This window comes from Triticum urartu, chromosome 1A (genome assembly GCF_056163025.1).
Source record: "Triticum urartu cultivar PI428250 chromosome 1A, HENAU_Tu73, whole genome shotgun sequence".
Taxonomy (NCBI): domain Eukaryota; kingdom Viridiplantae; phylum Streptophyta; class Magnoliopsida; order Poales; family Poaceae; genus Triticum; species Triticum urartu.
Window position 1 is genome coordinate 354368179 of NC_141873.1, and position 27625 is coordinate 354395803.

Consider the following 27625-nt stretch of genomic DNA (forward strand, 5'->3'; position numbering starts at 1 on the left):
ATGAAGGGTTCATGAAAAAGCAACATTGTCTATTCCACCATGGCCTCTGTCCATGAAGGACTAGCCTCACTCGGGTAGTTCTTCAGGAAGTAGGCGATCTCCTTGCCTTTACAAACTCCTTGATTCAACTCCACATCTTGGAGGCTCCCAAGTGACACCTAACCAATATAGGAGACACCACTCTCCAAAGGGTAATAGATATTGTGTTGGTGATGAACTCCTTGCTCTTGTGATTCAAATGATAGTCTCCTCAACACTCAATCTCTCTCACACAGATTTGGCTTGGGTAGGAGAAGGATTGGAGTGGAAAGCAACTTGAAGAAGCTAGAAATTAAGGTTAAAATGGTAGGAATGGAATCTCTTGATCTCAACACATGAGTAGGTTGTTCTCTCTCAAAAAATGAATGGTGGAAGTTGTGTTTCGTTCTAATGGCTCTCTTAGAGAGTAGGTGGAGGTGGAGGGGTATAAATAGCATTCACCCAAAATCCAACTGTTACACACTTTTGACCCAAATCGATGAGACCAAATGTAAAACTCGGTGAGACCGATTACTGTAAAAGATATGAACGTTGGGATTTTCGCTGGGACCGAAGTGGAACAACTCGGAGGGACCGAAGTGTAATGGCTAGGGTAGAACTCTGTCTCAGAAATTTTGATTGTTTCAACTCGGTGATTCCGAAGTGAAATAATGTCATCACAGAAACTTGGTCAATCGATCTTGGTGGGACCGAGATCCTTTTCGGTCAAGCCGAATTGCTAGGGTTTAGCAGTGGCAATGGTAGTGATCATCTCGGTGGGTCCGGATAGGATAATTTTGGTGGGACCGAGATAGGAAATTAGGCTTTGGATAGATGTGTTGTGAGAAAGTGATTGAGGGTTTTTGGAGCAATACCACAAAGCACTTGAGCAACAACCTCATCAGCAATACCTCATCCTCTTTTAATAGTATTGACTTTCCTAAGGGACTCAATGTGATTTTGGATCACTAAACCAAAAATGTAGAGTCTTGGAGTAGCTAATTCTTGTCCTTGACATTTTGAGGGGTCCACATCCATTAGTCCTTGCCGTGCCAATCATTGATCTTTTCTGAAATATATTTGCAATGAATGCTAGATCAATGATGTATATGTTATTATTAATTACCAAAACCACTCAGGGATTAGTTTCACTTTCGATATGGTTTAACAAAAGGTCTAGAAGCCAGCCAAGAAGTCCAAGAGTGTTGGCATCAATATAAACAAGCCAGAGTCTGTAACGCCACTAGCCACAATGCCACCAACTCACCTTATTTCTTCAGACAACACGATGAGTGATATTTTTATGCCCATCACACCGTTTGATGGAGTCCTAGATTAGGGGGTATTCACCATGTCGGTCACCAGTCGCATGGACTGGGCCGATGACCCCCTAAGATTATCAACTGATGGGCCTCGTTCGTCTAAGCCCGAGAGTGCCAAGAAGGAATCTCTCGAAGACTTGGATCATACTCCAGATATAGAGGTAGTCCCCGACACGTTTGTCCCTAGATACAACCGACATATGTGAACCCTAGGCACCCCCGGTATCTATATAAACCAAGAGTGAAGGTCGTAGACGCCCGAACTCATTCACATTCGGTGTCGTGGTAGATCACCTATACTTCGTACCCATTGACAACAATATAATCAAAGCAGGAGTATGGTATTATCTCTTCGGGAGAGCCTGAACCTAGGTAAACACCATGTCTCATGTTAACATCATACCAAGCTACCTGATCGGGTCTCACTACCCGAGATCACCGGATTTAGCTCCAACAATTGTAGCCCATATAGGTCCCTATGCGTAATCGAAGAAATTCGAGGGCACACATCTAGATCTATGATCACGTCAGTTGTGGCTTGACCTTTTTTCCAGGATGACTTTTTGTCTTTGGTAGCATCACCCTCCATGCGGATTCGACTGACCACCTTGGCTAGAGCAATAGTTTTGCTCCTGGGTGAATCGTCAGGTTCGGGAACCTAGAATACACTGCAAATTCTCACGAACTCACGTTTTCGAGCTGGGTGTCAGACCAGATCGAATACCACACTGACGCACCCATCCAGACCTCGGAATTAATCCACACTGGCTTTGAGTATGGAACCAAGCACCACCATCAGAGATGAGGTGTTGAGCTTGGCCGGTGAAGAGCCCAAGACCATGTCAGATCGGATCTTGGAAATCCATAGAAAATCACTCTGATATTGCTTCTAATGACCAATGAATGTGAGAGATCGCGAAATCTTCTTTTGATTAGTTTCCTCGGGAAAATAGGCCAAGTATGAAGGTAAATCGTCAAGAAATTGTGAAAATGGAGAAGGGATGAAGAAAACTAAAGGTGCGCCCTCTATCCAGAGCACAAGACGACGTCTAGTACGAGTGCACATGCTCGTACCAGGTGATGACAACTCTATGAGGTCCCATACCAGAATCACAAAAAGGTAAAACAAATGATGAGGAGAGCATCGAGAACACCACAGCAGCCATCTTCCAACCCTAGTCGCCACCATTTCCCATCTCATCACCATATTCGCCGCCATCTCCATCACAGCAGCATCTCTCCTCCAAGTTAGCCATACTTGTAATCGTGTATCGCATCCCGCAACCATTGTAAGACATATTATCAATAAAGCATTCATCTGTATGTCTTCTTTGATGATTTCCTCTTGATATCTGGTCATCATGTGTGAGTAATTCAAGAAGGCAATGGTTTGAGGCATAGCCTTGCAACCCAATGTATTTTTATGAGGGATCGATGGAATGGCTTTGAATAATTAACATCATGTATGTGTCTGATTACTATGGAGTTGTCTCTTGTCTCTTTCTCATTCTACGACCCTGCAGGTACCCAGGATCTCGAACTTTGATCAAGGAGGAGGCTAGGAGCATGGAGGACACAGAACGTTATTCTAAACACTAGGACATAAAGGTTCATGAGGTGTAGTCATTAAATGCCCAATGTTTCTTTATCTGAATTTTATTCTTAATAACCAAGATAACCCCACGAGACAGTAATTGTCTGTGGTTGGCATGCAGGTCACGCACTAGTCAAGATGTAATTTGGACACACCCCACACTTCATTGCATTGCAAGCACATCTTAACGGGTGTTTTTCAGAGCACAAATTAATATCATGATGACCCCGAGCATAAATATATAGTTGTTAGAAACAAGACCTCATACCCATGTCAATTTTTATTCTAGTGTTTACACTCCTAAGGTTTTTAAGTTTCGGTTACAAAAAACTAGAATTTATTCATATTATGTCCTATGTTTTGGATTATACTTGCATTTTAAGCACCCTTTATCATCAATGTCAACTTACTCATTTCATCTGTTATCATCCTTATTGAATACAATGTTCAATCGTTAACTAATTACCATAATAGTAACTAAATTTTTTCATCCCTGTTGTTGGTTTTGCCTTATAACATTGAGAGGTCAGTTCAAGGGTTAGACACCATGTATTTATGTCATTGTTAAGACTGTAAAATGTCTCAAGATTGCACAAAACAAGAAACAATGCCGGTCTAGGCAACATCAAAGGAGCAAACTACTAACACAAGTTCAAGTAATCAGTTGGCAAGAGGCCTTGCGTATGTTTGCGTCTCTCATGTAACAAGCAAAATTATGAGTATATATAAATTTGTATTGTCTATCTTATGGTTTTATTGGCTTGAGTTCCCGCTGCAACGAGCGGGGTATCATTTAGTAGCTAGTATATTTAGAGGCACACGATATTTGAATCACGGTGATCTAGAAAATAATAAATTTGATGACGTTTGATGTGAGAGCTAGTGCATGCAATATGGTCAACCAGCGACCCACGTTGCACTCGGTTGCATGCTAGTCGTATGAACTGCAGGGCATCTCTTTAAATGAGACCCTTAAAGCTACTTACTAGGTCCGTTCTGATTTATTGGCCCTTTAGTATTTTGTGACCATCGATTTAACTAAGAAAATAATAATGCATGCCATCAAAAATTATATCGTTGAATTCGTATTTGAACATAGTTTTCAATAATATTATTTTTTGTTACATGCATTAATATTTTGTCAGTTAAATCTAAGTTCAAATTTAGCACAAAATATGAAGAGGGCTAATAAAATAGGCCGGGGTAGTATATATGTTTGGATTATGGTGTCCAAGACCATATTTGCGAACTTTTGTTATTCAACGAGGATTCTTATGGGTCCGTGGAGAGGTTTGGACGTTAATCTTTTCACAAACCAGAAGCAACTTGGGGAAACTATGCAAGAGTCCATTTGACTAACAAAAAGCAAGCATGTGGTGCCAGTGCCACTACCCTGGGCGAGATATGCATCACAAATCGACAACGGAGCTGAATTTGCCCTGCGTCGCCCTCCCGCGGGCGACACGGACGCTAACCCTAGCCGCCCCGAACTCCTCCTCCCCCGTCGCCTTCCTCCCCCACCGCCGCCGGCAAGCGCCGTCGGGAAAGCCCGCGCGGCACCGGCGGCGGCGGGTCTCCCGGTTTTCGCCCTCTTGCGCAGCTCGAGCGGTGCGGGACGCTCGTTCTGCAGGGGATGTTGGAGACGGCGTAGCGAGCTGACGGAGGCGAGCGGGAGCGTGCGAGCTCACGGAGGCGTGCAGCGATGGGTGCGCGCGTGGCTCGTGGAGGCACGGATCTGGGCGCGTCGTCAGGCGCACGTGGCTCGCGGAGGCGCGGAGGGCGCGGCGAGCTGGCGCCGATGGAGGCATCGGGCGCGGGCGGGTCGCGGAGACGCATGGCTGGACGCGGCCCGCGGGGGCGCTCATCTGCAGGGGAGCACGGCGGGCGGTGGATGCGACATGGCGCGGCGGCCAGATCCGGGGCGCAACGTGTGGAGGTCGCCCCCGCACGGATCTATGGCTTGCTGGTCGCGGGTGGCGCGCGTGGGGCTCCGGGACGCCCGGATCTGGCGCGTAGGAGGGGAGCTGGGCGGGAAGACTACGGTCAGCGCGGATCTGGGCGTGGTGGCTCGTGGTGACCGCATGCGGTGCTGGAGCAGAGGGGCTCTGGTCGCAGTTTGGATGCGGGGTGCAGGACCAGTTCTGGTCTCTGCAGGCCCGTCGTTGGGGAGGCTTGATGGTGGCCCTGCACAGCGATGGCGCACTTGCTGTGTGTGGGATGCGCGGTCAAGTGGAGGCAAGGGTCGACTTTGGCCTGCTGCGTGGGAGTGGCTGCCCGGATAAAAGCCTGGCCGGTGCTGGCCGGGCGGCAGCGATGGTGCCTGTGGGCGTCGCCAGTCGTTGGGAATCTCACAGCCGGAGCTCCCGGGTCAAGTACTTCGGGTGAAAACCTAGATCCTGTTGCAGGGTCGGGCGGTGGCGTCGTCTTGAACGTCGTTCCCCTCTTTAGGGCGTTGTATTGAAGACTTTGATCCATGTGGTGCCTTCCTACGACTGGACGTGCATGGTGGCTTTTGTGGCAACGATGACGGCGGTGAACAATGCCGGAGGCGTGGCCCTGGTCATGGTAGTTGGCTCTTCTTCTCCGGTGTGTCTGTGGGAGTGCCTTGTAACGCTCCGGACACACCCGCCGGTGGTCGTTACTCCTGGCGGGATTTAGACTGGCCCCACAGATCAATACTAGTCTTTTCTACGCACTTTGTCCTCACTCGTGCGCACCGGAAGCAACTTCCCGGTCGGTCATCTATCCTGACACTACTCCAAGATGAGCACACTTAACTTTGGAGTTCTGTTCGAATGGGCTCCCGGAAAAGAAGGAATTCCTTATTGATATGAGTAGTCTATCATCTCTAATAAGCCAGGCCATCACATACAACTCCACTCAGAGGAACCGACGTCCTCGTCGGGCAACAGGAACGTTCTCTCTTGGCACATACGTCTGTGCATCCAGTCCGGACATGTACCATGCCGTGTGCCACGACGGGTCACAAACGTCATGAACAACATGACCGCGCACCTGTCTGCAAACATCCGTGTAACCGCGAGGGTCGGCTCTGATACCAACTTGTAACGTCTCGGACACACCCGCCGGTAGTCGTTACTCCAGGCGGGATCTAGACTGGCCCCACAGATCAATACTAGTCTTTTCTACGCACTTTATCCTCACTCGTGCGCACCCGGGAGCAATGTAACACCCTCGATGCGACTATATCTCCCACGTGTCGAGGCACGACTTAGAGGCATAATCGCATTGAAGGCATATGTCGCAAGTGAGGTAATCTTCACACCACCCATGTAATATAATAAGGGAAAAAGATACATAGTTGGCTTACAATCGCCACTTCACACAATTACATGAATAAAGCATTACATCATCCAGATACAATCAAGGTCCGACTACAGAACCAAAATAAAAGAAGAACCCCAAATGCAACAAAGGTCCCCGATCGACCCCAACTGGGCTCCACTACTGATCAACTAGAACGGAAACAACACAAAGGACAAGATCTTCAACGAGCTCCTCCTGAGCTTGGTTGCGTCATCTGCACAGACTCATCGGCACCTGCAAGCTGGTTTTGGAAGTATCTGTGAGCCACGGAGACTCAGCAATCTCGCACCCTCGCGATCAAGACTATTTAAGCTTATGGGTAAGGTAAAGGCATGAGGTGGAGCTGCAGCAAGCGACTAGCATATATGGTGGCTAACATACGCAAATGAGAGCGAGAAGAGAAGGCAAAGCACGGTCGATAAAAGTATGATCAAGAAGTGATCCTATAGCAACCTACGCCAAGCATAACTCAAACAACCGTGTTCACTTCCCGGACTCCGCCGGAAAGAGACCATCACGGTTACACACGCAGTTGATTCATTTTAATTAAGGTCGACTTCAGGTTTTCTACAACCGGACGTTAACAAAATCCCATCTGCCCATAACCGCGGGCACGGCTTTCGAAAGTTCAAATCCATGCAGGGGAGTCCCAACTTAGCCCATCACAAGCTCTCACGGTCAACGAAGGAATAGACCTCCACCCGAGACGTTCCGATCAGACTCGGTATCCCGGTACAACAAGACATTTCGACAGGGTAAAACTAAACCAGCAACACCGCCCGAATGTGCCGACAAATCCCGATAGGAGCTGCACATATCTCTTTCTCAGGGCACACTCAGATGAGACATCCTACGAGTAAAACCAACCCTCAAGTTGCCCCGAGGTGGCCCCGCAGTCTACTCGGTCGGACCAACACTCAGAGGAGCACTGGCCCGGGGGGGTTAAAATAAAGATGACCCTTGAGTCTGCAGAACCCAAGGGAAAGAAAAGGCTAGGTGGCGAATGGTAAAACCAATGTTGGGCATTGCTGGAAAGCTTTACTTAAGGCGAACTGTCAAGGGGTTCCCATTATAGCCCAACCGCGTAAGGGACGCAAAATCCGGGAACATAACACCGATATGACGGAAACTAGGGCGGCAAGAGTGGAATAAAACACCAGGCATAAGGTCGAGCCTTCCACCCTTTACCAAGTATATAGATGCATTAATTAAATAAGATATATAGTGATATCCCAACAAGTAAACATGTCCCAACAAGGAACGACATCTCCATGTTCCAACAAGGAACAAACTTCAATCTTCACCTGCAACTAACAACGCTATAAGAGGGGCTGAGCAAAGCGGTAACATAGCCAATCAACGGTTTGCTAGGACATGGTGGGTTAGAGGTTTGGCATGGCAATTTGGGAGGCTTGAAAGCAAATGGTAGGCATCGTAGCATTGGCATAGCAAAAGAGCGAGCATCTAACAAAGCAAAGATAGTGGTGATTTCGAGGGTATGATCATCTTGCCTGAAATCCCGCAAGGAAGAAGAACGAGTCCATGAAGAAGATAAACGGACGTAGACGAACGGGTCCTCACAAACGCGACGTTATCGGAACCAACCCGAAGAAGCAACACCGGAAAGAAGCAAACGGCATAGTAAACAACCACCACATAGACATGGCATGATGCGCAAACAAGAATGATGCATGTCCGGTTTAATGAAGCATGACATGGCAAAGTGCACAAACAATCCTACAAATTAAGTGGAGGTCAATATGCAACTCCGTTGCATATCGACGAAACGCCACATCAATTATTTAGTTCTCTCCTGGTTATGTACTCAACAATATTAAATGTTGATAAACATGGCAAGAGGGTGAAGCAAATAAAACTACCTATCTAGTCAAGTTTAAATGAGGCCGGAAACAACGAACAACAATTCTGGAAACGCCTCATATGCATATATTAGGTTTGGTACTGTTCTGCCCTAAACATAATTTTAGAGTTGTTTAACATGCAAATAAAGGTCACCATGTTAAACTAGGCATTTTTCTACCCCATTTACATATAAAGATTGTTAAAAACCGAGTTACGGTTATTTAGTTATAAAATAAAGCATTTTAGCATGGCATAGGAGCAAATTTAAACAAACATCATTTTAGACATTTTAAACATGGATGAAAGTGACATATTATTAAACTAGACAAAATTCTGAGCAAGTTTCATATATAAATCATTTTAAACCGATGCACGAATTGTGAGTTATTATATGCATGAACATGAGGGTCTTTTCTGTAAAACTGCAGTCTTAGGATAAATAGACAAATTCACGGATCCTGAAAAAAACATCAACGGGCTGAATCTGGCTGCGGGCCTAACAGGAACAGGCGGTGGGGGTTCCTCACCATGGGCCAAGGCCCGACTGGAAGCAGAGGAGGCCTGGCGCTGGCTGGATCTGGCAAAGGGAAGGCGCCGATGGGCCTTGGCGGCACCAGCAGCCCACGGGGTCGCTCGCACGCTCGACCACGCGACGCAGGCAGCAGCGGGAGAGGCAGTGGCGCAGGTCAACGGAGGCGGCAGGAGCTCCTGGCGACGGCGGCGCGATGGGAACGGGAGGCGGAGTTCGCCGGGAATGGCGGGATCCGGCCGCGGGGTCCTTGCATCGGGGCGGCGGGCTCCTGGTTCCCTGCAGCGACGGAGCTTGAGGCCATGGTGGCGGCGGCCTGGTTCAGAGAGAGACAAAAGTGAGAGGAGGGAGCAGGAAACGAGGGGAAGGAAAGGAGCAGAGGAGGGAGCAGGCTCGCGGGAGGAGCACGTCGTGGAGGAGCACGGGAGGGTGCTGCTCTCCCTGGATCAGATGCGGGAGGCTGCAGGGGCGCTCGGGGATCGATGGAGGGAGGTGGATCGATGGATTGGTCCGGTGGGGAAAAACGAGGTGGAGCTCGGGCTCGGTGGTTGGTGGGATGGGGATCCAGAGCTGGGTGATGAGACGGGGCGGCGGCTAGAGGATCCCTAGAAATTAGGGATTTGTCCAAAATAGTCTAGGAGTGGACTATATATATGGTAAAGAGGAAAGTTTAGGGGCTAATCCGTCCCTCCAATTAAAATTGAGCGGTCGAGAATAAAACACTAGGAAGTCCAAATAGGAAAACGATGACGTTTTGTAGACATTTGGGGATGATCCGGATCCAAGGGTGACGACTGTCCGGGTCGGGTCCGGGACAATTTCGGACGCGCACGTGAGGGGTTCGATGCACTGTGCAGAGAGGGTTTCGGACCGTGCGGTCGCATCGGACAACTCCGGAAGTGAAGAGGGGAAGGAGGATGGACTAGGTGGGTTTTGGTGAGACTGCGAGGGGGAGAGGAGAGAGAGAGAGAGCCTGGCATCTGTTTCCGGAGACCGAAAACGTCCGACGTTAGACGGACTATAATGTCACTATAGTTATCCGTTGGGCTATCAAACGAACTCCGAATGCGATGAAACTTGGCAGGCGGCCTACCTACAACACAACAACACCACATGCCAACTTTCAACCCATTCCGAGAACATTTTCTGGCCACTTATAAAATAATATTTCGGACATGCCGCGGGCGTGTGCAGGTGTGGTTGGGCTCAGAACAGACAACGGAGAGGACGAGGAGACCGGGACAGATGCAAGTTTTGAAAACATGATGATGCTATGCACATGATGACATGATGAAGTGCAACACGCAAGAAAATGACAAGGCAACAACAACGAATAACTGGACGACACCTGGCACATCGGTCTCGGGGCGTTACAACACTCCACCACTACGAGAGGATCTCGTCCCGAGATCTAGAATGGCACCGAAGGGAAAACGGAAGAGAAAAAGAAAAGGTAAAACTAAGTTGCTTCTTTTGACAAACGAGTGAAACCACGGACCTTGAGAGGTTGAACAAATTGAAAGAAATGAAACAACGGAGAAGAACAAAGTTCACAACACTCCGTTAAGAAAGAGGAAAAAAAAGGAACCGATTCGGGTAGCACTCCGGTTGATAAGGGATGCAAGACTTGATAAAATGAGAGAACTTGAGCAAAAGGGACATAACACTCAGATTAAATGGATAAGCCAAGAAAAGAACACGATCCTGACAAAACAAGAAGATGGGTTTGAAGAGAGCAGCAACACAATGCCTCCGGAACAAAAGTAAGAATGGAATGAACGAAGGGGAAAACGAGAGCACGCTTACAACACATGCTAGAACGGAATTGTTGGAAAACCAACAACGAAAAGATAAGCTTGATATGGTCTTGCGGAATACATCTCAAATTATGAGGTGACAACCTGCCACTCGCGGGAAAAGAATTGTATTGATAAGAACAAGGAGACGAGAAATTATTTCACCGGAAGGATAGATGAAGAACTTGGGTCATTTATGAGCACCATAAATAGCAACAGTCCTTAGGGATGGCCCAAGATAAATCCCAATGACGAGATTGATGGATTTAAAATATCTCATACTTGACAACATATGAATCATGAAAAACATGAACTCAAATTATCAAGAATGACATAACACCACCTCAAAAGATATGGAAGAACAATTGCACTCCGGATTACAAAATGAAGAAAGCTAGAGCTCCTCTGAAAAGAAAGTTTATGAACGCTTCGAGAACTGATTAAGTCCTTGATGAACCCATCATGTTGAACCTTCATGAAGAACTCCGGTAATAAAAGAATGATCAAACGAAAGGAAAGATAAGTTGAAAAAAACACAAGGTGAAACCTTGCAATGATTAGATGGACCTTAGCAACGAGATAAAGAGAAAACTTGGCACTCCGGTAAAGAAATATGAACAAATGGAAACAAGAATTTGATGAGCCTCCGGAATAAGGAATTAATATCTTGGGTGAAACAAGAATAAGAATTACATTATGCTTATCCTTCACCATTTTAAATTGATGACAAGCAACGGATTTGGCATACTACTTATTCTCGTAGAAAGGATTAAGATAGATATTGCGCAAACTTGAGAAAGTCTTCAACGATCCACCGGTAGAATTTAGAAAGCACGAATGCATAGATATGATACACGAAGGAAGAAAACTCTTGAACGAACCACCGTAAGAATTAAAATAAACGAAGTAAAGGGATGAATCACCGGTTAGAATTAGCAAATACACGAAGATGCTTGAGAGGATTTAGATACATGAGAACGACGAGATCACGAGCCGATTAAAGATCACTTGAACGAAGCACCGGTATGATTTAGAGTATGCGAGCTGAAAGCTGGACTGAATCAATCTTAGATGATGGGCTTCGGATAATCCAACAGAAAATACTCTGAATTACTCCGGATGAGTGAAAAGAATTCTGGCAATCGAAAACAACTATGAGAGGATGGCATAACGCTAGAACCACAAATCTTGAAGAGAAAGGAGCAAGATTGAGAGAAAAAAATCTTCTTCGGTCTTCAAATGCAGGGAATGACGATGAGAAACACCACCAAATTGTTGAGATCTCCGGGATTAAAATTGGAAAGGTTGAACCAATGATGAAAGAATTTGAAAGATCAAGGAGAAAGGCATTTGACTAATGATAACTCATTCTTACATCAAACTTGGAAAAGAATTTGAGAGTAACGCCGGGAAAATAAGAAGAGTCAGGTAAGATCCTGGAAAAAGACCTGTGGGTTAGGGCCCACTCAAAAGAAACACCGTTGAACGATTTGAAGAGAGATAATGCACCGGTTGAAATAAAAGACTTGAATGAGAGAACATCCTCGAAAGATCTTAAACGAATGCATAGTGGAAACACGAATCTTCGAGATATCTTGAGCATTCCGGAACAATTGAATAGCGAGAAATGAATGAATATGAGGAGCACCGTCAAGATAAGGTATTTGAAACGAGAAAAGGGGATATAATCGACAAATCTTGACTTGAATCCACCGGAGAAGAAAAGAAAGAAGAATGACGAACTTGAAGCTCCGTTAGAAACTTCATGAGAATCACCGGATAAGAACATTGAAGGAAAAGAATGGAGAGACTTCACATCAATAAGATGGATACTTGATCAATAATTCTGAATCCTTCAAGAAAACAAGGGTGGGAGGGTGGGAAAACACCGTTGAGAACAAAACGAACACCGTTGAGAAGAAATGATAATTGATCTTGCTGATGTTGAAATGATCGGATCCACTTGAAGAGAGACACACCGGTTGAAAAGGATTGGCAAGACAATCTCGATTATCCAGAATGATTAGTGTTCAAATCGGAGTATGAGAACACCATTTGGGGAAGGTATGGAATCAACACTTGACATTGAAGCAACTTGAATACCACAACTCAAAACAAAACAAAGGATTGGCTTGCAGAATAAGCCGGAACAAACATATGATAGAGATTTCATCCGAAGTTTTCATGGTGGGGCCTACACGGGCTCGATCGTACAGCACCATCATGTACAAGGCAGTGCACATGACATACGAAGCGTCCCCGAGTCGGCATAGCCAAGGACTCTTTAAGACACAACGAGACCACTGTAAAACCAACCGTGAATAGGCGGACCACTAGACGTCGAACCCCAATTTCATATCATACATCTGTCGGAAAGATATCCTAAGAGCTACTTGATTTCCCACCTATGAAACTCCCGAAATTTTCCGGTTATGCAATCAGGTGTTGGGGATAGAGGGGAAGCATAATATCTCACCCAAACTAACAAATCCTACATCCAGCTGTATCCATCCTTCAACACATAACCAAGAAACCTTCGGAAATCATCTACCTCAACCTTCGAAAAGCATCCGTTATACAAGTTATGGCGATACTCCCGAACTCCCGCCCCAGTACTGGGTGGCGTCGAGGTTATCTCACCAACGAACTGCATAAAAGAGATTTTCGATGTTGGCGTACTAAACTCAGGTATTCCAGAACTGCAACGATAAAATTATGACGACAACACCTCAGAGCTCAACTCCCCGGGACACTTCCACAAAACCCCTGACAGGAGGCACCAAGACAATGTTCTCGTCATAAAACCATCGGAACGATTCCAAAATACCCGCGTGATCCTAATTTTTTTTTAGTGAAATTAGAGAAGAGAAGAGTCAAAACTCTACGTCAGGATGCCTTACCAGAGCGATGAGGAGATTGGGGAGTAAAAAGAATTCCTAACTCTCCGATATATATAATCCTAAATGACTCAAAACATTTTTCTAGACACAACTCGGCCGCTAAAAACGATCAAGCAATGGGGCTCCTAAGGTCGGGGAAGGCTCTGATACCAACTTGTAACACCCTCGATGCGACTATATCTCCCACGTGTCGAGGCACGACTTAGAGGCATAATTGCATTGAAGGCATATGTCGCAAGTGAGGTAATCTTCACACCACCCATGTAATATAATAAGGGAAAAAGATACATAGTTGGCTTACAATCGCCACTTCACACAATTACATGAATAAAGCATTACATCATCCAGATACAATCAAGGTCCGACTACGGAACCAAAATAAAAGAAGAACCCCAAATGCAACAAAGGTCCCCGATCGACCCCAACTGGGCTCCACTACTGATCAACTAGAACGGAAACAACACAAAGGACAAGATCTTCAACGAGCTCCTCCTGAGCTTGGTTGCGTCATCTGCACAGACTCATCGACACCTGCAAGCTGGTTTTGGAAGTATCTGTGAGCCACGGGGACTCAGCAATCTCGCACCCTCGCGATCAAGACTATTTAAGCTTATGGGTAAGGTAAAGGCATGAGGTGGAGCTGCAGCAAGCGACTAGCATATATGGTGGCTAACATACGCAAATGAGAGCGAGAAGAGAAGGCAAAGCACGGTCGATAAAAGTATGATCAAGAAGTGATCCTATAGCAACCTACGCCAAGCATAACTCAAACAACCGTGTTCACTTCCCGGACTCCGCCGGAAAGAGACCATCACGATTACACACGCGGTTGATTCATTTTAATTAAGGTCGACTTCAGGTTTTCTACAACCGGACGTTAACAAAATCCCATCTGCCCATAACCGCGGGCACGACTTTCGAAAGTTCAAATCCATGCAGGGGAGTCCCAACTTAGCCCATCACAAGCTCTCACGGTCAACGAAGGAATAGACCTCCACCCGAGACGTTCCGATCAGACTCGGTATCCCGGTACAACAAGACATTTCGACAGGGTAAAACTAAACCAGCAACACCGCCCGAATGTGCCGACAAATCCCGATAGGAGCTGCACATATCTCTTTCTCAGGGCACACTCAGATGAGACATCCTACGAGTAAAACCAACCCTCAAGTTGCCCCGAGGTGGCCCCGCAGTCTACTCGGTCGGACCAACACTCAGAGGAGCACTGGCCCGGGGGGGTTAAAATAAAGATGACCCTTGAGTCTGCAGAACCCAAGGGAAAGAAAAGGCTAGGTGGCGAATGGTAAAACCAATGTTGGGCATTGCTGGAAAGCTTTACTTAAGGCGAACTGTCAAGGGGTTCCCATTATAGCCCAACCGCGTAAGGGACGCAAAATCCGGGAACATAACACCGATATGACGGAAACTAGGGCGGCAAGAGTGGAATAAAACACCAGGCATAAGGTCGAGCCTTCCACCCTTTACCAAGTATATAGATGCATTAATTAAATAAGATATATAGTGATATCCCAACAAGTAAACATGTCCCAACAAGGAACGACATCTCCATGTTCCAACAAGGAACAAACTTCAATCTTCACCTGCAACTAACAACGCTATAAGAGGGGCTGAGCAAAGCGGTAACATAGCCAATCAACGGTTTGCTAGGACATGGTGGGTTAGAGGTTTGGCATGGCAATTTGGGAGGCTTGAAAGCAAATGGTAGGCATCGTAGCATTGGCATAGCAAAAGAGCGAGCATCTAACAAAGCAAAGATAGTGGTGATTTCGAGGGTATGATCATCTTGCCTGAAATCCCGCAAGGAAGAAGAACGAGTCCATGAAGAAGATAAACGGACGTAGACGAACGGGTCCTCACAAACGCGACGTTATCGGAACCAACCCGAAGAAGCAACACCGGAAAGAAGCAAACGGCATAGTAAACAACCACCACATAGACATGGCATGATGCGCAAACAAGAATGATGCATGTCCGGTTTAATGAAGCATGACATGGCAAAGTGCACAAACAATCCTACAAATTAAGTGGAGGTCAATATGCAACTCCGTTGCATATCGACGAAACGCCACATCAATTATTTAGTTCTCTCCTGGTTATGTACTCAACAATATTAAATGTTGATAAACATGGCAAGAGGGTGAAGCAAATAAAACTACCTATCTAGTCAAGTTTAAATGAGGCCGGAAACAACGAACAACAATTCTGGAAACGCCTCATATGCATATATTAGGTTTGGTACTGTTCTGCCCTAAACATAATTTTAGAGTTGTTTAACATGCAAATAAAGGTCACCATGTTAAACTAGGCATTTTTCTACCCCATTTACATATAAAGATTGTTAAAAACCGAGTTACGGTTATTTAGTTATAAAATAAAGCATTTTAGCATGGCATAGGAGCAAATTTAAACAAACATCATTTTAGACATTTTAAACATGGATGAAAGTGACATATTATTAAACTAGACAAAATTCTGAGCAAGTTTCATATATAAATCATTTTAAACCGATGCACGAATTGTGAGTTATTATATGCATGAACATGAGGGTCTTTTCTGTAAAACTGCAGTCTTAGGATAAATAGACAAATTCACGGATCCTGAAAAAAACATCAACGGGCTGAATCTGGCTGCGGGCCTAACAGGAACAGGCGGTGGGGGTTCCTCACCATGGGCCAAGGCCCGACTGGAAGCAGAGGAGGCCTGGCGCTGGCTGGATCTGGCAAAGGGAAGGCGCCGATGGGCCTTGGCGGCACCAGCAGCCCACGGGGTCGCTCGCACGCTCGACCACGCGACGCAGGCAGCAGCGGGAGAGGCAGTGGCGCAGGTCAACGGAGGCGGCAGGAGCTCCTGGCGACGGCGGCGCGATGGGAACGGGAGGCGGAGTTCGCCGGGAATGGCGGGATCCGGCCGCGGGGTCCTTGCATCGGGGCGGCGGGCTCCTGGTTCCCTGCAGCGACGGAGCTTGAGGCCATGGTGGCGGCGGCCTGGTTCAGAGAGAGACAAAAGTGAGAGGAGGGAGCAGGAAACGAGGGGAAGGAAAGGAGCAGAGGAGGGAGCAGGCTCGCGGGAGGAGCACGTCGTGGAGGAGCACGGGAGGGTGCTGCTCTCCCTGGATCAGATGCGGGAGGCTGCAGGGGCGCTCGGGGATCGATGGAGGGAGGTGGATCGATGGATTGGTCCGGTGGGGAAAAACGAGGTGGAGCTCGGGCTCGGTGGTTGGTGGGATGGGGATCCAGAGCTGGGTGATGAGACGGGGCGGCGGCTAGAGGATCCCTAGAAATTAGGGATTTGTCCAAAATAGTCTAGGAGTGGACTATATATATGGTAAAGAGGAAAGTTTAGGGGCTAATCCGTCCCTCCAATTAAAATTGAGCGGTCGAGAATAAAACACTAGGAAGTCCAAATAGGAAAACGATGACGTTTTGTAGACATTTGGGGATGATCCGGATCCAAGGGTGACGACTGTCCGGGTCGGGTCCGGGACAATTTCGGACGCGCACGTGAGGGGTTCGATGCACTGTGCAGAGAGGGTTTCGGACCGTGCGGTCGCATCGGACAACTCCGGAAGTGAAGAGGGGAAGGAGGATGGACTAGGTGGGTTTTGGTGAGACTGCGAGGGGGAGAGGAGAGAGAGAGAGAGCCTGGCATCTGTTTCCGGAGACCGAAAACGTCCGACGTTAGACGGACTATAATGTCACTATAGTTATCCGTTGGGCTATCAAACGAACTCCGAATGCGATGAAACTTGGCAGGCGGCCTACCTACAACACAACAACACCACATGCCAACTTTCAACCCATTCCGAGAACATTTTCTGGCCACTTATAAAATAATATTTCGGACATGCCGCGGGCGTGTGCAGGTGTGGTTGGGCTCAGAACGGACAACGGAGAGGACGAGGAGACCGGGACAGATGCAAGTTTTGAAAACATGATGATGCTATGCACATGATGACATGATGAAATGCAACACGCAAGAAAATGACAAGGCAACAACAACGAATAACTGGACGACACCTGGCACATCGGTCTCGGGGTGTTACAAGCAACTTCCCGGCCGGTCACCCATCCTGACACTACTCCAAGCTGAGCACGCTTAACTTTGGAGTTCTGTCCGAATGGGCTCCCGGAAAAGAAGAAATTCCTTATTGATATGAGTAGTCTATCATCCCTAATAAGCCAGGCCATCACATGCCTCGACCATCTGTCTGATGTGAAGTCGAAGCCGCGGTGGGGGACCGGTGGTATATGATGACACGTGACAGGTGGTTCCTTCGGTGATCCTCCGTGACGCCACCCTTGCCCAGTTTCCTTAGTAGTTTCACCATCGGAGTCGGAGCTACGCTGCCTAGTGTGGTTTGTAAGGAGTGTTGTGCTGTAGCTACTAGGGTTGCTGTTTTTGTTTTTGTTTTTGTTTTTGTTTTTGTTTTTTGATCTTCAGATCCTTTGGTCCTAGGACCTTCACCACCTTGTTGTTTTCCGTTGCTTCCTGCTATTATCAATGAATGCCAACAATGCTGCATCTTTCAAAACAAAAGCAAGCATGTGGTCCTCCTCCCTTCTCTCTCTTTCCAACTGCACAACACACATATCCATCAAAAACAACCACATGCATGCCATCTCTCTCTTCCCTCTTCTCTCAACTGGACAAATGAAGATTTTTTTATGATTAAACCTTGGTTCTCTCCCTCATCAAAGTTCATGGACTAGTTCCCACCGGTCCATGAACGGATATGGTGTCCGATTTAAAAGTCATAGTTGGAGATGCCCATATAACCATTTTGGTGTTGTATACGTACGATTGTAATTCATGCTGTAACATGCATGTACTTGAGCTACATTTGAGATGTAGGAACTGTTTGGTTTTCAGCCACATATTGCCACATTTTACCACATCTCATTTTAGGCAAGTTTGACCAAATTAGGTGGGTGTTTGGTTCTAGCCACACATAAGGCAAGAATTTTTTTATAAGCAGTGAACCCCACATGTCATAGACACATAAAGTGTGGTAAGATTTCTTTAGGCAAGCCAAAGTGTGGCTAACAATTTAAGCAATTTAAGTTAGGCAAGTGTGGCAAAAATAATGTAGCAACATAAGGCAAATATAGTCACAATCCAAACAGCTCCGTAGTTATGCCTTGAGCGCCTCTCCTTTTTCCAAAAAAGGAAAAATAATAAGTACGAGCTAGTAGTACCTGTGTGTGAAAATCCATGAGGATGTGGTGATACGGGAAGTCACGTGCTCCCATGCTCCAGGGCTATCAGGGCCATTGGATCTGTGATCGAATGGCCAGCATCAGCATGGCAGATGTGGACCAAAGTGTAATTCCTTGGTGGTTTTCTGTAAAAGCATGTAACCTACACTGACCATTGTATCAAGGATCCAATGGTCGAGAAGCTCTGGATCACGAGAACACGTTAGCCCCCGTATATCGCCTGATACTCCAGTCTGCTGGATAGACGTGTATTTACATCGACATGACTACTTGGAGGTCGCCATCAACTCGGCGTGCTGCGCTCACCAAGGGCTAGGCAAGCTAGCTGCATGCAAAGGCTGCTGCGCACCCTTATGTTGACTTCTGGTGCTGCAAGGTTTTGTGCTGTCAATCAACCGCTATGATCGACGAAACCTACTCACATAAAATAATACTACTCCTGATCTGTCAGGTGTATTCTTTCTCTCCTGATTTGGAAGGATCGTCATCGATTCATCAGTAATTACTTGTCTCATCAATGTTATAGCAAGGCGCATCTCAATCCTAAATTATCATCAAATAAATGTCTAGGTCGCTGTGCACCGAGTAATAAAAAAGAACGAAGAGAGTAAAAAAAAACTACATTTTACCCTTTCTTCACTACTACTCACCATCTTCTCACGTGCATGCATACGGGAATATCTTTTTTGAAACCTAACATGTGGGAACATATTGTTTGAAAAACATATACCTTCTGGGTTTTATTAAACAAAGACGAGGAATTTCTCATGAAAGTTTATGAAGGCATGAGGACCAGATCTAATAATTATTTTCAATAATATCTCTCTCGTCAAATGGCGTTACCCCTTCAATACCGCGCATTCATTTTCACGCATTGTTATCACATCATTCTTAATTGGCTCCATGTATATCTCTTTCTTACTTTTTATCTCTTTCCTAGATTGTAACGGGCGGACACACAAAGCACCCTGTTACCTTAAGGCCTGAAACTCTTGGCTATTGTAGTTCTCGTGATATATACAAGTCGAAGCTTTCACTCCGCTAAAACAGTGGTCCTCGTAAAATTCTGCTAGACGGCGGAGGATATTTCATGAAGCACAAGAAAAATGTTTCAACACGTCAAGACAATCTAATCCGCCAGCAAACAAATATATTTAGGCAACATACATTTGAGGATATTTGTTTAACGATTATCCTTAGTCGAGCTTTATGATTTCGTGCTGAACCTGACAAACGGACAAATAGATGGTCTTTCCGGAAACGTGAAACAAATATTTTTTCCCTCACATCTCGGTCACTTTTTACCTTTTTGTTATTTTGCAATCCCATGCAAAATATAGGAAGGGGCTCGAACACAAACCAAGAACATAAAAAGAATCCAGCCACCTTCGCAACATTCTTCCTTCTATCTTTATCCAAAATCAGGTAAGGACGTTTGCTTGATTTATTTTTCGTACATATTGACACAAGAGAAAAGTCATTATAACATTTTAAACATGAGGAGCAATGGAGCATGCAAGCATCTAGACCCGACTGACACCATGGATCCCAATAGATATTGCTAGCTGCCTGTCGGCGCAGATTAAGCATCAACCTGCATTGTCCTCCAGCAAAGTAGACCTGTACAACAACTGCACTGTACTACTACCACTAGTATACTCCACTCTTGTTTTTTGTAGGTAGTAATAAATGAAAGACCGAAGGAACGGAAGGCCAGCTCGTGTAGCATTAATCACTCTGGTGATATGCTCCGGCTCGACCCCGAGCCCAAACGACGAGCATGGAGCGCTGACTGGACCCTACCCCGCTTGACCGCGTGAGGAAGCGAGGAGACCACACCCCGGCATATAAAAGCCTCCCCGCGGCGCCCATCGCTCGAGCCTCGAGTTGATTGATTCCTGCACCCCAGACGAAACCCCAAATCCCTCATTTCTTCCCTCCCCACCCAGGAACCCTAGCTTTATCTCATGGACGGGGACTCAATGCCGGTCGCCCTGCCGCCACCGCCGGAGGAGAAGGAGCAGCAGCAGCAGCAGCAGCCGGCGGCCGATGCGATCCAGCTCCAGCCTCTCGAATCGGTGAGTTTTCTTAGGCTCCTCCTTTTGGCATGTATAGCTAGTGCTTTCTTGCTTGCTTAGTTAGGGTCTGTTTGCTTCTTTGTATCTCCCTCGCGCCTCGCGCCTGTCCGGGGTTGTGCCCAACCAGGCCCGCCGGGTGAAGGGAATCGAGCGCCGGCCCTACAACGAGGGGGAGACGCACGCTGCGAGCCCTCATGACCGCGCCGCGACCCCGACCGGCGGCGGGGTTCTTTCGAGCTTGCTGGCATCTGCTGCAAATGCCCAGGGGGCGGTGCTGCGAGCTCACCATCGTCCTCCGAGCTCACTGTCGGGAGGGGGGAGGGGAGGTGCGTTGGTAGGGGATCCACCGGCGCTGATCATCGCCCTTTGTATTTTTGATTGAAAGGGGAGAGGTGAAATTTTGAGGGAATTGATACACAGAAAACATCTTAACCCTTCATCATAACTTAAATTGCCATCTCTTCACTAACACAATAGCTATACGTAAGTCGCCTGAATTTGGAATTTGGGCCAGTCAATTTTAATGTCAAGAAAGGAACAACGGAGGGAAGTAGTTCGCCGGAGAAGGCTACCCCATTATCTATTCTTAGGGGTGCGGGGGGGGGGGGGGGGGGGGGCAAGTTTGTGAAAAAAAATTGGTCATCAGGGCGGCGGCAGCACGGCGGTGGGTGGCGGTTGAGGGGACTGCGGGCGGTGAGGCGGTTGCGGGAGCGCTGCCGGTCAGGGGCGGCGGCAGCACGGCGGTGGGTGGCGGTTGAGGGGACTGCGGGCGGTGAGGCGGTTGCGGGAGCGCTGCTGATCGGGGGCGGCGGCAGTACGGCAGTGGGTGGCGATTTGAGAGGAGTGCGGGAGGCGAGGCGGTTGCAGGAGCGCTGTCGGCCGTGGGCAGTGGAAGCAAGCGGTTCGGCCGACGGTGGTGGGTGAGGTTCAGATCTAGGTCATGAGGAGGAAGACGATGGACAGTGTTTTTAGAGATAGAAGAAGAAGATCCGGTGGTTGCTTTTCCATCCAACGGCTGGGAACAAATCGATTGACTCAGATTCTAAATTTAGTCGACTGTCCCGAGTCATTCCCCTTCACTAGTCTATCATGAATTTCCGCTAACCAAACAAGGTAATATAATGGTATATTAAATTCTCAAAAATAATACCCATTCGATGTCAAACAGAGGACTGAGACTAAAATGTCACATCTCATGTCTATCTCACCATAACTCCCTCCTCTTAACTCATACTACACATGCAATGTGGTTATTATACAAAATCTCATGGGTAGATTTTGGTGTTCATTGATTATTTGCAGGATCTGGGTCAGGCGGTCAAGGAAAACAGGGAGAAGACTTCACAAGGTCAAATTTCATCTCAGGTAGTAGTGTATTATAATATCATAATTGTAGTTAAAAAGGCGTCCAAAGACCAAAGTCAACATACCATAGTTTTGCAAGTTTTGCTTCGGTACACCCCCTTAGAAGTTTGCATGAATGTTAAAGTTACTTAAAAAGCCATCGTCATATCAGCCCGTGGATCAAACGTATTGAATAGATTGATTTGGATACAAAAGACTATACTCTCTCTGTTAGAATATAAGGTGCATCATTTTTGTGCAAGTCAAATTTATGTATGTTTGACCAAGGTTATAAAATAAGTCTACATGACAAAATAAGTAAAATATGAAAAAAAATCGTGCTGGATTTAATGATACATTTGGTATTGTAGATATTGATGTTTTTTCTAAAAACTTGGTCAAAGTTGCACATGATTGACTTTTGAAAAAACTAATACACCTTATATTTTAAAACCGAGGAAGTATTATGTTTTTTTATTGAAGGGGTACCTTCTAAAAATCCGTAAACTTGCATCTTTTGCCTTTCCTTTATTGCTGTTGCTTGTCTGAGGGGATTGTCTAATAGTTCTATTTTTTCCCCAAAAAGGAAAAAAGTTAGTTCTATTCTAAACTCTTTTCGTGTACCAATTTTATCCAACGTGGCACACGCTCCCTCTATCTCTCACCCCAGCACTACATCTATACAGCTATCATTTCACCTATGTTTGTTCTCCAGGATACGAACTTTCTGAACCATGCTCAAAGAGGTAGTTTTGCAGACGAAGATATAAAAATTCTTCTTAAATGTGCAAGGCAGTTGAATCCCATGGTAAGCCATATATGTTATTTTTGCATATACAGTATAATTCCGTACTGGAGTTCCTTACAATCGCAGGGCAACACAACTATTCATATTACGCTAGAATCCAAACCTTTGTGAAATTTGATTGTCTATGACTATAATTGTGATATTGATATCTAGTGTGTTTGATTTTGACATCTTCCACTTCTATCTTCTGCCGGATAACAAGCTTGATTATGTTGATACTTCGTGCTGTTCTCGTAATCTTATCTGTGGAGAGAGCTATTACCGTGTGGTAAGCTAGACTTGTGCCACCTTTTCACACATTGCTATATTTTTTCCCTCTTACGTAATAAATCAAGTATGATGGATGTTTTTGTATTACTGGTTTGCCTGGCTCTCCTAGGGTGCCGCGTTAAGTAATCCTGAGGGGTGGACATGTTTCGTTAATTGCATTCTCCAGTGTGTGGTTCACACTGTTCCTCTGGTGTTGAAGCTTCAGAAAGATGATCACACAGATGCATGTCCCGGTAAGGAATTTAGTCTAGTTCACTTCTGTTCTTCAACTGTCTTCCTGTTGAGTATCTATTCTATCGACTGCCGTGTTTCAACTAAGATTTTAATATTTTGCTAGGTGCCTCTGGCAAATTCTGCTGTTACTGCTCCCTAAAATTCCATGCTGATGAAGTTATCAGTCTCTCTGGGGCTGTTCTTTACCCAAAGAAGTTTGTCGAACACCTGAAATGTAGGTGCTTATATTATCAGAAATTTCTTTTGTTGTAGTGCTCGTCTTGTTTAACTATGTTCTATGCATTTACACCTTCAGTGTTTTAGCTGTCATATTCTCGTTATTAGAGAACTGCGACATTTGGAAGTACATCATTGCAATTATGCGCTGAACTCTGTTGTTCAAAAAACTGTTGCAGTATTTTCAGAAAATTTCCGGTGGGGAAGGCACCAAGACGCCCATGAATTCCTCCGCTGCTTGCTTGATAAATTAGATGAGGCCTCTGTCCCTCCCAGGTCCCCATCATCTGAGAGACCCTCTTCAATTGTCACACAGGTTTTTGGAGGGCAGCTAAAAAGCCGGGTGTGCCTGTTGATCCTCACTACAACTTGATCAATATCATTCAGACTTACTCGTGATACTTAGTATTTTTATTTATTTTTGCTTGTGCAGTTGCATTGCCCAGAGTGCAACTATTGCTCAGACAGATTGGAGCCTTTCCTTGACCTTAACTTGGAGGTCATCCCGATGGCCACTGTCATGGATGCACTAAAATCTTTTACCAAGATTGAGGTGTTTGAGAATTACGGTTGTGATGGGTGCAGATCTCGTGTGAACATGGAAAAACAATTAAAGGTGGAGCAGGCTCCAGAAGTTCTTGTAATCCAGCTCAAGCGGTTTCAAAATTTTGGAAGTCATATAACTAAGATTGAAGACTGCATGATGTATCAGGAAGAGCTGGACTTAAACCCATTCATGAGCTCCGCGGATAATGTGAGTTCATTTTCTTTTTTTTAATCAAATTCCGCATGCACCCAAGCATATGGCTGATGCACACTATGTGGCTGCAGAAACCTCAGAAATATGATTTGTATGGAGTTGTAGAACACGAGGGTGCTCCATCAAATGGTCACTATGTTTGTTATATCCGTTCGTCACGAACTAATTGGTTTCACTTCAATGATTCTAAGGTAATATGTTTACAGTTATTACTCCCTCCGATCCAAAATAAGTGCCGTGGTTTTAGTTCAAATTGTATCTCTCGTTCAGTTGCATGGTTCTAAACTTCTACAGTGCAGGTTATGAAAATCAATGATGTCATGGCTTTGGAGAGTGAAGCATACCTTCTATTCTATGCAAAGCAAGGTTCATCCCCGTGGTTCTCTACCTTACTTAAGAGAAAAAACAACGTTTCCGGTGACACTGAGGAGGGTGGTTACAGTAGCAATAGCAGTGAAGATGACTATTATCCTGAAGGCCTGTCTTGGCATAGTAAGTGTGATATTTTTTTTTTAAATAAAAAAAATGAATTTACTATCTATGACAGCTGGTAGTGGTAACATGATATCTATTGACAGACACTTTTGTTATTATTTGTACTCGGTTTATATTTTTACCTGTACTGTCAGTCAGTCAGCCGTGAGATGTTTTTGTCCCGTTTGCAGATGATGGCGACAAAACCAGATCGGCGACGAAAGAAGAAACAGATCTGCAGCTTAGACAAATAATATCTATGCAAAAAGAGAAGTGCGGCGAGAGAGAGATTGAAGAAAAAGCGAAGGCAGAAGGAGACAGCAGCATCCAAACTACTTGTCCTGAAAGCTTGTCTTGGCGTAGTGAGTGTTATCCTTTTAAGTTTTAATGAAAAATCAAACTGAAAATTTCCTTGCACGAGTAGCGTACATCACATTGCTAGTGTCTGTAAGGTTCTATGTGCATCGTATGGGTCTCCTCTCCTAGGTTGTGTTGGTGGCTGGTGTTTTACATGGCGTATCTTCTTGTTTTTATAGAGGAAGCTGATGTCAAGGGCTCTGATGATTCTCCAGCTGGACCATTGCTCGGACCAGCAGGCTCTCACTCTGACAACATTGCTAAGGGCAAGCGCACTTATAAGGCTATTGTTCAAGAGGAAACGACGCCAGACGAGCTTTTGCAGCATTTGAAAGAGATGGTGCCTAGCATATTTGCCAAAGCTTTGGAAGGCATGCATACGTCTCTTGCACTTTCAGAGGCTTTGAAGAGAGAGCATGTTGTGGAAATGCATAATGGTAAGTTAACTTTATGGATCGTTGCAGAATTTACTTGAAACTTAGCATGCGAGTTAAGTTTTTTTTCGAAAAGGGGGTTTACCCCAGTCTCTGCATCAGAACGATGCATACGGCCATAGTATGCGAGTTAAGTGGTAAGTATGCATTGTTATATTAATACACATAAGTGCATGCAGGTAGGTGGTGCTAGCTGCATGTTCACCTGTAGAAGAGTTGTGTAGAACTTCACTTTTGTTGTAAAGTTGGTTGTAAACATCGTGCTAGAGAATATCATCAAGATGGACTAGAGTAGGATCAGTGGTGTAGTTAGTAATCACGTCAGATCGACAAAGGTAGGATGTATTGACACTGGGAGCTGTTTGTTCATTCAAGGACAATTGGCATGATTCATCCCAGTATAGCGCAACCACTATTAGGGCATCTCCAGCCACGCCCCCAGGAAGGCCTCCCAGGCGATTTTTTCGCGCCGACGCCGAAAAAACGGCCCAGTCGCCCCCCCAGGAGCCCGATTTTCGCCGGCTTGGGCCGAAAACAGCGCCGGTGGACCCAGACCGAACCCGGCGCGCTGGGGGGCGCCCGGGGCGAGCTGTTTTGGCGCGAAAAAGCCGCGGGCTAGCCGCGTCAGCGACTCGGCGCCTCGTCTTCCCCCAACGGCCTCGGTTCCCGCGGGGAATCAATGGCAAGGCTGCCGCCGGTCAGCCTTGCCATTGATTCCTCACGGGCGGCGCGTCACGGGACGGCGCGCCGACGCCTCCCCTCCCTCGCACGCGTACACACGGGCACGGCGCCGCTATAAAAGCCGGTGGCCTCCACTCGCCTATGCCCACACCAGCCCCGCCCCTCGCCGCCGTCCAGCCCCTCCCTCTCCCTACCTCTCCCGAGCGCCGCCGCCCAGCCCCTCCCTCTACCTCTCCCGAGCCCGCCCAGCCCCGCCGTCGCCATGGCAGAACGCTTCCCCGAAGACGAGGCGGCGGCCAACGGCTTCGGCCGCCGTTCGCTCCGCGAACAGGAGTCCTGGCGAACAGGACTTCAGCCCCTTTCTTTTTTTTAGATTAGGTTAATGTAATGAAAATGCGCGAATTTCGCCGAAATTTGCCATGTTTGGCCGAAATTTAACTAGTTTTTATCATAACTTCGTCGAACGGTCCTTCTTTTTTTTTTAATACATGCCTGGGGGCGGCCCTGGGGGCCGACGGCTGGGGACCGACTTGCCCCCAGGGCCATTTTTTGCGCCGGCTCACCCCCAGGCGGCGCTTTTTGACGCCCCCTGGGGGGCCAACGGCTGGAGATGCCCTTAGGACTTCTTTGCTTGTACCGTCAGTCAGTCAGCCATGAGATGTTTTTGTTCCGTTTGCAGATGATGACGACAAAACCCGATCAGTGAGGAAGCGCAAGTGGGAGTGGGACAATAACCTCAAAGTGGTGGAAGAAGAAGAAGAAGAAGAAGAAGAAGAAGATGATGATGTTGAAGAAGAACCGTACTACTATGTCTACTCGGACTAATTATCTTGGGTGAAAACCTAGATTCTGGCCATGTGCTTGGATCCGGTGACGGCGGCGCTTGAGTGTCGCTCCTTTTCTAAAGGCGCTTCTGTTGAACAATCTCGTCGTTCATGTGGTGTCATGACATGGTTGGTGCGGATATGGTCATTGTTGTAATTTGCCAATCGCATATCACCTTTTCCTCGCCTACACATATCTTTGGTCTTATATAACTTTGCTAATTGTCGGTGTGTTTTCGTATATGTGAGTTGGTGTTGACTGTGTGCAACCTAGCTATGCAGAGGCCGAGTGTGTGCTTATCGTGTTGTGTGTCTTCTTGATGCTTCATTTTGAGCAAATAAAATCCACTTCTGTCGAAAATACCTCAAAAATCAATACTTCGTCAAAACTATCATGATACAATGTGATAGAATGGTATCTCGCTAACTCTTTTGAAGACCATGAATGCAGAGCACCTTCGAAGTTTAAGCAGCGACTACATTAAAATTCGGCGTAGAAAACATCCAGTCATGCTCCATCCAACATTAATTAGACCAAATACATGTTAAACTAAGAATG

At 46.3% G+C, this 27625-nt stretch overlaps 1 protein-coding gene across 1 annotated transcript; it reads left to right on the forward strand.

Annotated features, from left to right (window-relative positions):
• Positions 1-20454: 20454 nt before the first annotated feature.
• Positions 20455-27303, forward strand: LOC125533333 (uncharacterized). The gene is made up of 13 exons (XM_048696972.2): positions 20455-20664; positions 21967-22029; positions 22724-22816; positions 23019-23084; positions 23196-23319; positions 23424-23534; positions 23716-23879; positions 23970-24290; positions 24368-24487; positions 24596-24788; positions 24962-25132; positions 25307-25564; positions 26922-27303. The coding sequence occupies exons 1-13, from the start codon at positions 20554-20556 to the stop codon at positions 27065-27067; spliced, it is 1941 nt and encodes a 646-aa protein (XP_048552929.2). The 5' UTR covers positions 20455-20553; the 3' UTR covers positions 27068-27303.
• The last annotated feature ends 322 nt before the right edge of the window (positions 27304-27625 follow it).

Bases quoted from the DNA above. Each gene is read 5' to 3' on its own strand.
- LOC125533333 (XM_048696972.2), top strand. From the start codon at position 20,554: ATGGACGGGGACTCAATGCCGGTCGCCCTGCCGCCACCGCCGGAGGAG. The intron at 20,665-21,966 runs GTGAGTTTTCTT...GATTATTTGCAG, and splicing joins AGCTCCAGCCTCTCGAATCG to GATCTGGGTCAGGCGGTCAA. The intron at 24,789-24,961 runs GTAAGTGTGATA...TCCCGTTTGCAG, and splicing joins TGAAGGCCTGTCTTGGCATA to ATGATGGCGACAAAACCAGA.